Source organism: Pteropus alecto, unplaced genomic scaffold, assembly GCF_000325575.1.
Source record: "Pteropus alecto unplaced genomic scaffold, ASM32557v1 scaffold28, whole genome shotgun sequence".
NCBI lineage: Eukaryota > Metazoa > Chordata > Mammalia > Chiroptera > Pteropodidae > Pteropus > Pteropus alecto.
This window is the reverse complement of record NW_006441063.1, coordinates 3,956,993-3,971,234: the sequence shown is the minus strand read 5'-3', so window position 1 is coordinate 3,971,234 and position 14,242 is coordinate 3,956,993. Positions and strand designations below refer to the sequence as shown.

Sequence of the window (14,242 nt, the reverse complement as noted above, 5' to 3'; positions counted from 1 at the left end):
TTTCAGACTCACATCAAAACCCTATCAGTGAGTGGCAAGTGACAATTAAGCTGCATCTGGTGGCAGGCTTTATAGTGGCATGTGAGTTGATTACTTCAATTGCACAGCTGCATCTGCACATTAAGCCAGCGCCTGACACTTATTTTAGTCCATGCATGGCCCACCCATTATTTTATTTACCACTTCCATCTGTGCCTCTTTCCTGAACTGCACACTTGTCTCAGTCACAGTTTTGGTAAGCCCACAGGCTAACCTTAGCCGAAATGAATAAAAAACAAACGTCACTGGAGAGCTTCTTTGAAAAGGGGAAAAGACCAAATGACGAGACAGCAGAAGACCCTAAGACTAGCCAACAAAAAGAAAGCTGGCTTTAAAAGTAAATACCAAGAATCCTACTTAGATTATGGGGTTCACTGCAACAGGTGGTTCATGTTCTCCAAGCCCGCTTTGTGTAATATGTGGTGACCGGCTATCCAATGAAGCCATGAAACCTTCAAAACTGCTTTGCCACATGGAGACCAAGCACCCTACATTAAAAGACAAGCCTTTGGAGGGTGGGAGATGGCATAGATGATAGAGGCTTTGTTCATTCCTCTTGTAACCAAATCAGCATCATTCTTAGTGACTAACCACATTGCTAAAGCTAAGAAATGCTTTACTATTGGTGAAGAGTTGATTCTGCCTGCTGCTAAGGACATTTGTGGTGAACTGTCAGGAGAGGCTGCAGTTCAAAAGGTGGCACGTGTTCCTCTTTCAGCTAGCACCATAACTAGATGAACTGATGAAATAGCAGAGGATATTGAGGCACAATTGTTAGAGAGGATTAATGAGTCACCATAGTATGCAATCCAGATTGATGAGTCTACTGATGTTGACAAGGCAACAATGCTTGTTTTGTGCAATATATTTTTCAGGAGGATGTTCATGAGGGTATGTTATGTGCACTTTTGTTGCCAACCAACACCACAGCTGCAGAACTATTCAAGTCTTTGAATGATTACATATCAGGGAAACTGAATTGGTCATTCTGTGTCGGTATATGCACGGATAGAGCAGCTGCCACGACTGGACAGCTTTCTGGTTTCACTACTTGGGTCAAAGGGGTCAATTCTGAATGTGAGTCTATGCACTGTGTCATCCATAGAGAATGCTGGCTAGCCAAAAAATGTCACCTGAACTTAACAACGTTTTGCAGGATGTGATTAAAATTATCAACCACATGAAAGTGCATGCCCTTAACACACATCTGTTCATGCAGCTCTGTGAGGAGATGGACACAGAACATACACATCTTCTCTCATACACAGAAGTGAGATGACTTTCTAAAGTGAGGTCACTGGCGAGAGTTTCTGAGTTACAAGAGCCACTCCAGAGATTTCTTTTAGAAAAACAGTGACTACTAGCAGCACATTTCAGAGACACAGAATGGATTGCAAAACTTACTTGTGTGACATCCAACCTGCTTAACCAACTCAATCTGTCACTTCAGGGGAGAACGACAACTATGTTCAAGTCAGCAGATAAAGTGACTGTATTCAAAGCCAAACTGGAATTATGGGGGCAACGAAAGAACATGGGGATTTTTGACATGTTTCAAACATTAGCAGAGATTTTGAAAGAGACTGAGCCAGGGCCTTCTTTCTCCCAGCTGGTGCATGATCACCTGTCTCAGCTTTCAAAAGAGTTTGAACATTACTTCCCATCCACAAAAGCCCCCCGAACTGGGAAGGAATGGATCTGTGACCCATTTTTGAATAAGCCAGGTGAATCAGCTTTGTCTGTAGAAGAGGATCAACTGCTTGAGATCACAAATGAGGGTGACCTTAAAAGTATGCTTGAGAACTTCAAAGCTCCATACGTTCTGGGTTAAAGTCAAGGCAGAATATCCTGAGATTGCCACAAACGCATTGAAAAGCCCGCTAGCATTTCCAACATCCTATCTTTGTGAAGCAGGGTTTTCCACCATGATGGTGAACAAAACGAGATTACAGAGAAGACTGGACATAAGCAACACACTTCGGGTGTCACTGTCTCCCATCACCCCCAGATCAGACCATCATTATAGGAAAACAAGCTCAGGGCTCCCACTGATTCTGCATTATGGTGAGTTGTATAATAACTCCATTATATATTACAATGTAATAATAATAGAAATAAAGTGCGCAATAAATATAATGCACTTGAATTATCCCGAAACCATCCCCCCGGCCCCGGTCCATGGAAAATTGTCTTCCACGAAACTGGTCCCTGGTGCCAAAAAGGTTGGGGACCGCTGCCCTAACCCAATGGGATACTATGGGCCTAATCCCAGGGGTAATGTTGCTAAAAATACTAATGTCATGAACATCTGGTGCCAGTGACTCTTAAAAATCTAGAGGAGGTACACCAGCTCCTTGATAAATGCAAAAGCGCATAGAAGCTTCCTGTGCATCGATCAGTGCTGCAGCATACCAACATTCCAAGACTCTGGTATGCTCTAGAGTTATAGGGGCTTTTCTTAAAGACCTGTGTGTATCACACTAGTGGACAGATCCCAATCTCAGAGAGGTTGATTGGGACGCCGTGGAAAGGAAAGCAGCTACCTATGAAGAAGGCTCACAGTGATATCATCCATACATTTTTTTCAGTAACAACATGTAAAATTAACGTAATAGGAGAAAATCAAGAAATAGAAACATATCAGAAACTATACTTTAACTGAAATTCAAACCTTTCTTAAAGATTTTACGTAACAGGAAGGAGAAAGGGGAGCTAACTGGCTATTTCAGGTTTTTGGAACAAGTTCTGAACTGTTACTCACTGCTGCCAAAATGTGTTAATTGGCAGGTATCTCTAAAGACCCTGAAATCCATAACTTTCCTAAAGATCCATCCAAGCTATATGCTCATTTACTCTGAGATGTCACAGATTCTGAGTCCTCTCAGCTTTCCTCTGAATGGAGGCAGAACCAAGAAATGCACCTCACAAAACACCCCTGCCAGCAAGGGAAAAGCTGATGGGGTTATCGAGGCCTCTAGTGAGGAGGAAGGAGAAAGGATGGCAAAGGGCCCTAGAACCACTGATACACAAGTATCTTCCTTCTCCTTACATGAATATTTATTGCCTGATGCTGTACTCATCCTTCCATCACAGTGATTATTACTAAGGCCCATAATGATTAGAAAACATTAATATGAGGCCCGTTTCCTGCTGTGAAAAATTGGCATGGTCCAATGGGTCTCTTATTTCTGTAACCATGGTCACCCAAATGACCCTTTTTCATTTCCAATCCCGAAGAGGCCCCATTTGATTCTGAGTCCAAAGAATTATTTTTATAGGATGCTCCTCCTAATTTGGGGGCATTGCTATTACATTTTATTGGGAGTGTCGAAACCATCCAAGAAGCACCAGAAGGCATTGACATGGTTGGTAGACATGGAGGAGATTCCCACTTGGACACCCAGATACTTCAGACTCATGCCCTTGCATCCCTGCTGATCTGGAAGGGTCTCCTTTGAACAAATTTCTCTCAAAGAAAGGGTTCCCCACTCACTCCAATAGACCCTCAATCTAATTTTTCCCCTTATAGGAACCTCTACTGGCTGTTATGAAATATAGAGCTTCTTGGCCATTTAATCTCTGGATAGCCAGTCTCTAAACTCCAGGTCCTAAAACTAGCATTCTCCCAGCTACAGCCCCCTTTTGCAGTCCATCCTCTTGCCACGCAGCTGTCCTCTAACCCCTCCTGCCCCAGCCAGTCCCCACTATTTCCTCTCCCCGCTTCACTAACCTCTGGAACCGGCAACTACCTAAGCTCCTAACCTAGGAAACTGGCAGTTACCCAGGACTTCTCCCACCTCTCAGGGAAAATCATGCCTATACCACTCTAGTGGTTCATTGGGACAATAAAAATGGACCCTATTAGACATCAGAGTCCAAATCACTGTCATTCCAGGCAATCCCTCTAAATTCCTGAAAGGGGAACCTTTCTACCTAAATGACATCGCTGGTAAAACAATCAAAGGTATATAAACCCATTCGATGTAACTTTGGGGACCTTTCACCTCAAATGGCTTTTTCTGATGGTGCCCCTGGCTCTTTATTTTTCCTGTTACAGGGATGGTTGCACTGACGTCATGCCATGCCACATGGAACAAGCCCAAATTCTTGGCCTTCTTGGTGGGACTCACCAAATGCATGCTGGTGACTCTTCCTCACTTGGTCAAGATGATAAACACTCCCCAATATCAACTTAAGCAGGGCACTGAAGGCCTATGCCCCTTCATTGAAGATATGATTGAAATGGGAGTCATCAAGCCCACAATCTCTCTTTTCAATACCCCATTTGGCCAGTATGTAAGCCAGCCACCAATAAATGGTGTGTCACCATTGACTATTGAAACACTGATGCTCAGGTTCCCCTGAATAAGGCTCCAATTCCTAATATTAGGACTGATTGAGGAGATACAATGGGCACAAGGAGTGTCCTCATGGTTACTGACCTAGCTAATATGTTCTATTCTGTTTACATTGCAGAGGAATCTCAGGCCTAATTTGCTTTCACTTTGGAAGGGGTTCAGTATACATGTATGGGGCTTCCAATGGGATATTTAAACAGTCTGGCAATTGCACATAACCTTTGCAATCAGGATTTAACACTCTACAATAGGAAAGCTGCCACTTTTGGCATTATATCAATGACATTATGCTGAAGGGTCCATCTGAGGAAGCGATATGGGCAGATTTGCACACCCTCAAAGACTACTTACAACAATACAGCCGAGCAACTGCCCATCACAAGATCCAAGACCCACCTTCATCTGTCAACTTTCTGGGCATCTTCTTGTCTTCTAAAGGCCAAGAAATTCCCCCAACAATTACTCATCTTTAAACCACCCACAGACAGGCACAACATATACTAGGTCTTTTCATATTCTGGAGGCAACACATTATTCATCTCTCACTAATATTTCACCCTATATATACGATCACACCAAGTCTGCCACCCTTTGGAAGCTGCCCAGAAGGCAGTTCAACAAGCCTTACCTTTAGTCCCCTCTGGCTCCACATTCCTTGGCCACACATGATTATACTTCTTGGAGTCTCCAAACCAAACATGAGCACTCAACTTCCTAAGGGGTCTTAGACTAACTACCTACCCCCAGAGGCAGCTCTATATACTCCCCTTGAGTGCCAGCTTTTGGAATCCTACTGGGTTCTTTTTGAAGCCCAGGCCCTAATTGGCCCCCACTTAGTACTACTCTGTACATGAGTTGATATAATGCCCTGGGTTAGAGATGTCTCCCAGCAGAAGCTCAGCATGGACACTGATGCCTCCTTGGTAAAATGAAAATGGTACTTCAAGAGAGGGCTAAACCTGATGTCAAAAGCCTTTCCAAATTACAGGAAGATGTGGCTTCCCCCATGTTCAGACCCTAGCCCAAGAGCCTTGTGGAATTGATAGGGGTGCCCCTGCTTCCTCCTCCTCTGGCTACTTGGGGAACCCCTTGAGACCAACTGTCTGTGATGAAAGGGGAGTTGGTGTCCTTCACCAATGGCAGAACCACCACTGTACACAATGTACATAAGACAGAGCCTATCACAGATCCACATTTTCACAGATTCCTGCACTGTTGGAAATGGCTTTGTGGTTTGGTCTGGTCAATGCCTAAGGGATAATGTTCTCATATAAGGCAAGCCCATCTGGGAAACCCAGACATGGAAGGAATTAGCAGAGTCGCCAATTCCTATTACCATTACTCACGTTTCCACTTACACTAACCGCTCTACATCAGAAGCCATCTTCAATAATATCACAGACTCCCTCACTAAGCCCTCCACACTCTGCCCGGTACAGATGCTTCAAGGTACTGACCCTTTCTACCAGCTTGCTAAATAGGCCCACATGACTACGGGTTATCAGGGAATTCATGCCTTAATAACTTGGGCTCAAGTGAGGGGACTCCACCTCTCCTCAGCGGCAGCCAGTGTTGATAGATGAGCACATTCTCTGGTCCCAAACCAAACAATGGAGGCTATCTAGATGGGGACATATTTCTGGGAGACCGACCATACTCCCACTGGGAGATTGAGTTGATTGGTCTACTGCCCCCTTTTGCTGGGGCTTCCAGCTATGCTGTCACAATCATAAAATTTACACAGGAGTCCTCTTGGTCATTCCTACCCAAAATTCCTGTTCAAAGCAGGTAATCTCTTTTTTTTTATTAAATATATTTTTGTTCCCTTCAGATAGCTAGACATTACTAACTCTGACCAGGGTACTCTCTTTACATCTCAGGAGACTAAACAGTGAGTGGGCTCTCCAACATAATACACCAGTCCCTCCATATCCATTAGATGCCTAAAAACATGGGGTACCAAACCCTAGATATTCTATGTTTCTTCCTATATGTACATACCAACAATAAAGTTTAATTTATTATTTAGGCACAGTAAGAGATTAATAAGAATAACTAATAATAAAATAGAACAATTATAAAAATATACTGTAATAAAAGTTATGTGAATGTGGCATTACCAAGTAAAATAAGGGTTATTTAACACAAGCACAACGATACCACAATAGTCAATTTGATAACTGAGATGGCTACTAAGTGACTAACAAGAAGGGAGTATCTACAGTGTAGATGTGCTGGACAAAGGGATGATTTACGTCCCAGAGAGACAGAGCTGGACGGTGCAAGATTTCATCGCACTACTCAGAACAGTGAGCAATTTAAATGTTATGAATTGTTGATATCTAGAATTTTCCATTTAATATTTTCAGACCTCAGTTGACCATAGATAACTGAAACCTCAGAAAGTTTCAGTTGCAGATAATTGCAGATAAGGGCAAATTACTATATTGTTTGGAACTTTCATCTAGGCTACTCCCCCCAAGTGGTTGGCCTCATTGAGCATCATAATGGCCTTAAAGAGACACTAATTATTTTCAGAGGAGTGGTCCTCTAAATGGATATAACTCTTATCCCAGGTCCTCATCTTGCTCAATTGTTGCCTCCTTGGACCTTCATACCCAATATATCAATTATTACACACCCCCAAAATTCCACTTTTGGTCATCTCTGGCAATCCTCAAGCTTTTAATTTCCAAGACAATGTCTTTTTTATTTTGTCCCCTGACTCCGATTCCCCCTTCTGTTCTGATTTTTTGATCATCTTGCCATCTGCTTCACACTGGCAACCTGATCAAGAGAAGATAGTCCAATATAATCCCCTCATCACTGATTACCATGGCATCCACTTCAAGGACAGCTATCTTGAATAAATACATAGCCAGCTACAAGACTAGATAAAGATCCAGGTCACCCTACCCCTGAAGTTTCTTTTTTTTAAAGATCTCTGATTGACTTAGATAACTGACCATTTGACCACTCGTTTTTCCCTTCCTACATTTTTATTCCCACTCTTATGTTTAAATTCACCCAAAAAGAATGAATCCATGAAACCCTAGGCACCCCACCCTAGACCCCAATAAAAGCAAAACCCCAGTTCTCCTTCCACTCTCTCATTTGTTTTCTCTTTCTTACCCGACCCCCAACACACACAATCGCACTGTATGTCCTCAGGCACGCCACATACCCTCCAAGACATGTGAGTAATAAACTTTTGGCTTTTTTTCAAAGTTCCCTGATCGTTGTTGCTGAGGTACATCTTGCAATCATAACAAGAACCACAAGGGCCAGTGCAGCCACTACATTGATTCTGAAAGGGGAAATATCTATGGGGACTCTGCCACAAGCAGTACTGCCCTGGTGAGTGCCCCAGGCATTTCTGGACAACAGCATAACTATCTACAGGCTGAGACTCCCACAAAATAGTAGAGCAGCTCCCACCACCAAGATGTCTGCCGTTAACCTTCCTCCTGTAGTGGTTCTTTGACACTCCTCCTTGAGTGAAACTGGTCATTTGATGAGCAGAAAGTGGTCACTGGGGCAGCTGCTAGACTGGAACTCTCCACAAGAGAGCTACAACCTTTGGTCACAGGTGATAAAGGAATCATCTGAATTCCCTCTAGAATAAAAAGTGCAACTGAGGTATTGGATTTTTGAACCACATGTGCCGAATCATAAAATAGCTGTCAGGAGAGCGATAAGGACCAATGATGAGTCCCATTGCTTTGTGCATTAGTTTCTACAAGAAATGGGTCTGAGTTTGTTGCTGGCCACTAAATGCAGAAAATGAATCCTGAAAATTATCTGACATACCACCCCACTTCTCACTCCTAGATTTAAAAATTATGGTCCACATTTGAGAAGTGTTTCAGTTAAACCAAAGAGGTACATACAATCTGTAAGCAATTATTTGGGATTTCTGTGAACCAAACTGTTGAGAGATGGAAGGAGGAGATGATCTTCATAAGACCTCACAAAATACAGTCTAGTTGGAAATAAGCAAACACAAGTATCAGTGGTTATTTTGAGAACTGACTAAAGGACAGAAGTTTGAGAAAGAGGTGCTAAATAACTTTCTAGAAAACTTGTTTTAATCCTATGAGGAAAGGCAATCCAAGTATCTATTCTACCCCTAAGATGAAATAATTCTTAATGATTACCTCCATTGGAAAAGGACAAAAGACACAAATTTATGAGAAAATGTTACCTATACATCAGACCAGTGAAGTGTAAATCAAGAATAACCCATCTGGGGAGTATAGCTAGCCCATAAGAGGAGTGACACAGAACCTACACTTTCTCATCCCATCCATGCTCAGAGGCTTGGCAGTCTGCTGAGGAAAAGTTTTGTTCCATCTCAATCTGTGGCCTTTTGTGATTTTTAAAAATTTACTTAAACTCATTTCCTAGTAGAAACTGAGAAAGGAGATTATTCTGTGTAGTTTTGGCCTTGCCAAAGTTCAGGACTGTGTCAAGAAAGCTAGGTGGGGGTGCAGGGGTTACTGTGCTGCTATAGAATTCTAACAGCTATTTCCTGTTGTGTCTGCACCTCTTCTTCTCACATTACTTAAAGCTGGGGGAGGTCTCAAGAAATTACATGACTCAGTGTCCTGTTTGTATCCCAGTTTATTAAAGAGGTACCTGAGAGTCTGATCTGACTTTAATCTCGTTTCCATATCATCTTGGGAAAGTAATTTACATTCTGGACTTCAGTTTCCTCATGTGGGAGGTAATAAAAACAATTCCTACTTCATAGAATTGTGAGGATTAGTGACAATACAGGAAATCACCTAGTCTGGCAAGGATTCATCGAGTCTTTCATTTATTATCTGGTGACAGAACCAGGACTGCCTCCCTGGTCACCTTTATTAACCAGTGCTCACTGTGGCCAGGCTTCACAGAGAGCATTGCCAAGTAACTCTGCCCAAAAGCATTTGGCATCTGTATTTGAGAGTTGAAGCCATTTTCCATTCCCCAGAAATGTCTCAAAAATGCTGTTCCTTTGCTTTCTGAGTCCACTTTTATTGCTCCTTTCTCTCTATACTGTTTTCCAAAAGTGAAGAACTTCTCAGGAAATGAAGTGCTAAGTGCCTGGCATGCTATCCAATGTAGGAGACACAAACAGATATAGGACTCTAATTCTGTGGACCTCACAGTTCAATAGGACAAAATGGCACTTTCCCTTGTACCTTCTTCTTAGCCCTGCTACCAGTTCTGGAATAGCATCCTCCTTTACTGGGGAACTGCCCAACACAAACACAAATTCCAATTATGTGGTTCCAGTGAGTGCCCCTCTGTTCCTACATGACCTCCATCTCTCTCACTACAGCCGACTGGCTCAGAGTCAGCCAGTTATGGTCCTTGGCCCTTGTGCCTTCTGTTATTGGCTTAATGTCAGACACATAAGAACTAGCCTGATGTTGTTTCCCAGAATTGAGGGAAATAGAAAAACTTATTCCTTGCTCTTCATATGTCCTTGAGGGATTTTTCATTCCATTCTCCTTGAGAGAAAAAGGGACTATAACTGATATATATTATTGATGAATTTAGAGAAAGAAATAGAGCATGATGACTTGGCTATCAACACTTTTCTTCTTTTGGATCTGCATTTCTACCAAGAGGAAAGGCTAAAAGCCCACTAACTCTGTTAGGTATAACCTGTAGTTGTCCAGCACATTCTTTGACTAATTAGTCGAGATAGGCTGACTGCCATAACAAACATTTGAGTCTTACCGACTTAACATATAAATTTTTATTTTTTGTTTTTATCAAGATCCATTGCACATTCATGATGCAAGTGATGGGGGGATATACTTATGTCATTCAAAGATTCGAGAAGGAAACCCATATTAGAGATCTGAGACAACTTCAGACCTGCACAGCAGAACACAAACAAAAGGATACATCTACGTAGAAAAGAAATCCACAAGTCTTCCAATGTCAGAAAAAATGCCAAGCTTTTGGCATTTGGGAGGGTCCCTATATTACCTGAAAGCTCCATGCCATGTACCCCCAAAGATACAATACCACTCCCTAATTGACACCCTCCTTCAGAGAAGAAACTTATTAGTGAAATGGACATCATACTGTTGACCAGATCCATGCTAATTACTTAGGGTAATCAAATGTGCTCTTTATTCCTAAATATGAATACACAGTTTTAACTATTACAAGAAAGTGAAAGAGGAGATCATGATGAACAAACATGACTATTTCTAGAAAGAAAAAAATTATATACATATATACACATACATACATATGTACACACACATATACACATACAGGAAACAAAGACAACTTTACCAAAAAAATCCAATTTAATATTCTCAGAATTTTAAGGACAATGCATATTTTTAAAGAGAACAAGGTGCCACTAAAAAGGAGTAAATAGAGAACAATGGAAAGTCTTCGAAAAATAGAAATACTGCCAAACTATAAACTTAATAGATGCCAGGTGCTCAGCTAAGAGTAACCGGGCCTCACCAGGCTGGATTGGAAGCTGGAACACGGCGCTCCAGCCCCTCTTCCCCATGCACGTAACGTAACATAACGTAATGTAACGTAAAGAACTCTGCCCCTTCCACGCAGCGCTCAGGAGACCCCATTTCCGGTCTCCTGTCAGGGCTTCCGACAACGCGCCACAGAGCCCGTTCGACGGTGTCGTCCTCGTCCATCTTGAGAGCGCCCTGAGGCCAGGGCCCACCTCACAGCTCCAGCTTTCCCATTACCTGGGCCTTGGTTCCCGCTGCGCCTGCATCACCAGCCATGATGACCCCGCCACCGCCGCCGTCATATGTGCGTCAGAATTACCACCCTGAATGTGAGGCCGCCGTCAACAACCAGATCATCCTGGAGCTCTACGCCTCCTACGTGTACGAGTCCATGGCCTCTTATTTCGACAGCAATCAGGTGGCCTTGAAGCACTTGGTCCAATTCTTCCTGCAGCAGTCGAGCAAGGAGAGGGAGCATGCCCAGAGGCTGATATGGCTGCAGAACCAGCGCGGGGGCCAACTCCGTCTGCGTGACATCAGCAGGCCTGACCGCAACTGCTGGGAGAATGGCGTGAAGGCCATGGAGTGTGCCTTGCACTTGGAGAAGAATGTGAACCAGAGCCTGCTCAATCTGCACCACCTGGCAACCGAGAAGAAGGATGCCCACCTGTGTGACTTCCTGGAGAGTCACCACCTGGATGAGCAGGTGAAGTTCATCAAAGAGTTGGGGGACCATATCACCAACCTGCGCAAGATGGGAGCCCCGGAATCCGGCCTGGCTGAATACCTCTTTGACAAGCTTACCCTGGGAGACAGCGACAAGAAGAACTGAGCATGGACATAGCCACAGGGTGACTTCCCCGGGTCACCATACTGAACATGCATATTGCAGTACTGCCCTTGCAAAACATTCACTTAAGTTTTTTTCTTCCTGTTTTGTTATTTCTTCCAATAAAGTTATTGGTTCCTAAGTAAATAAAGGTCTCTGGTTGATTGGTGTGTGCAGAACCCTCACCTTTTAAGCTTTAAGCAGGTATCCAGTTATGTCTCCGTGGACCCATGCCCCATTCCCATGCAGCTCAGGATCTCCATGGACGGAGGGAGAAGGAATTGTGTAAGACCCTGGAAAACATAAAATGAGTCTTCCCCTTATAAACAGTGTGGTCTATAGGGGTGGGGTGGGGGGTGGTCTGGGGCCCTGGGGAATGGGTGCATGTGCATAGTAAAAGTATAAAAACATGGCCTGAAAAATCACAATTGCAGTTGCCTCTGGAAAAAGAGTGAAGAGAGTGGGATTGGGCAGGGATTAAAATAAAGGAGGTCTTCACTTTATCTGAAATATTAATGGTTAATTCTAGGTAGTAAATTGGGGGTCTTGGAAGCCAGCTTGGCAGAGTATCTGTTTAACAAGCTCACCCTAGGCTACAGTGGTAATACAGCTAGCTTTCCCATAGACGGGGGTTGGAGGAGGGAGGTGACGACTTCCTGTGGTCACCAATGCTGGGCATACATTGTAATACACCCAGATGTGATTTCTACCTCAATTGTACCATTTCTTGCTATAAAGCAGCATGGTACGAAAAAAAATTTACCTCAAGTGGGCTAAAAAATAAATTATGAATGGAGGTCAAATTTTGATATTGAATATTAAGTAGAATAAATCCTCCTGAATATTAAGTCACCGATTCTGGCTGCTTTGTAGTAGACGGTAGGAGAGAGTTGAAGCTAAAAGACCAGTTAGAAGAAAGTATAGCTGGTCTAGGTGAGAGACAATGGGGGTTGAACTGGAGTGGAGCCTGAAGAAATAAAACAGACAAACAAATTCTAGATTTGAATGAATCAACATGATTTTCTTATGGACCAGAGGTGAAGAATGGGAAATGAGGGAAATAATGTATGTCCTGGTGTTTGGACTTGAATACCCCAGGTTGAAGGTGTTACTGTTTATCAATATGGGAACATTTGCAGGGGGACACATAGACACAAGGGGTGGGTGTGGCACCTCTATAAAATATGTGGATGGGTGTCATAGGAATCTCATAAAATCTAAGATTCCTATTAGACATCCAAGTGGAAATATTATGCAGGTAGCCAGAAGAATGAATCTGGCGCTCAGGTGGGATCTCAGGTCTAGAAATACACATAAGGGAGACATCAGCTATAGAGGGGGTTGAGGTCATGGGACCAGATGAGCTCACCAGAAAGAGAGCATGGAGAGATCATGGCCCAGCCAGCCCCAAGCCCAGAGCAGCTAACGTTAGAGAATAGATTGAGGTGTTGGAACAGCAGGGAGCTGCTGGCCCCACCTGGGCCGTGGCCTCATTCCACAATGTGACCACCTGTGTCTGCTCAGAGTTTACCTCAAGACCAGCCTGTCCCTAACCTCAGCGTGCCCTCCGGTTTCTCCTTGCATGATGTGCAGAAGAGTTAGCTTATTACTTTGTCTTCATGGCTATGGGTAGAAAGAAATTATTTCCCAATTAAAAAAAAAAAAACGATTCCTTAAGAAAATGATAGATGTGTTTGTTTTCATTCTGTTCCCCTTTAAAAATCCAGCCTCTCTCTCAGTCTATTCCCTTTGTCCAGATAAAATCTGTACCTCTGTAAATCCTAAGGTTGTCTCTGCCTGGAAAAAATATTCAAAACGTGTTTCTACTGTGCCTGATGTGATTACAAAGATAAAGTTAAAAATTACGGATTTGCATGCCTTATCACCAACACATGGCTAGCTTGAGTATCTCTAAAGTTTGCAGGTTGATTTGAACATTTACTAATATATAGACAATATTAGCTACACAGTAATTACCTTTGACATTTACCATGATTTTACTTTAATACTTTCTTTTAAATGAGGATTATGTCCCTTTAGTTTACTTTCCAGAAAATGCTCTTGCTCCTTTCCTCTTCTTAGGAAACCCTGATCCTTTCACTCTTTTTCTACTTTGAGGACCATTCCTCTCTTTGACTTTACCTCAGATTATATCTATCTATCTATCTATCTATCTATCTATCTATCCATCCATCCACACACACACACACATACATACATATACACATATATATGTAGGTATATATAATATAATATGTATATAAATTAACTGTTCTCTAGATATAAGGAAGCACAGGGCAAGCACTTATTTGTGTTTATAACTATAAATTGACTGAGGATCTTTACGTTCCTGTTTTGGAGAGGCAGTTGGCTCTAGTGGTTTCCCAACCTCACGTGGCCTGGGTTCACATACCAGGTTAGCCACTTACTAAATTGGATGAATTGGACATGTTATTTAACCTCTCCCTGCCTAAGTTTCCTCACATATAAAACAGGGATAATAAAATTGTCGCTATCATTTGGCTGCT

The 14,242-nt window shown here is 42.7% G+C and overlaps 1 protein-coding gene across 1 annotated transcript; it reads left to right on the top strand.

Moving 5' to 3' along the window:
- Positions 1 to 318: 318 nt before the first annotated feature.
- Positions 319 to 11,717, top strand: LOC102887940 (ferritin heavy chain). Its single transcript, XM_015594370.1, has 3 exons — positions 319 to 451; positions 4,097 to 4,335; positions 11,091 to 11,717. Exons 1-3 carry the CDS (start codon positions 319 to 321, stop codon positions 11,715 to 11,717), a joined length of 999 nt encoding a protein of 332 aa, XP_015449856.1.
- Positions 11,718 to 14,242: the final 2,525 nt, after the last annotated feature.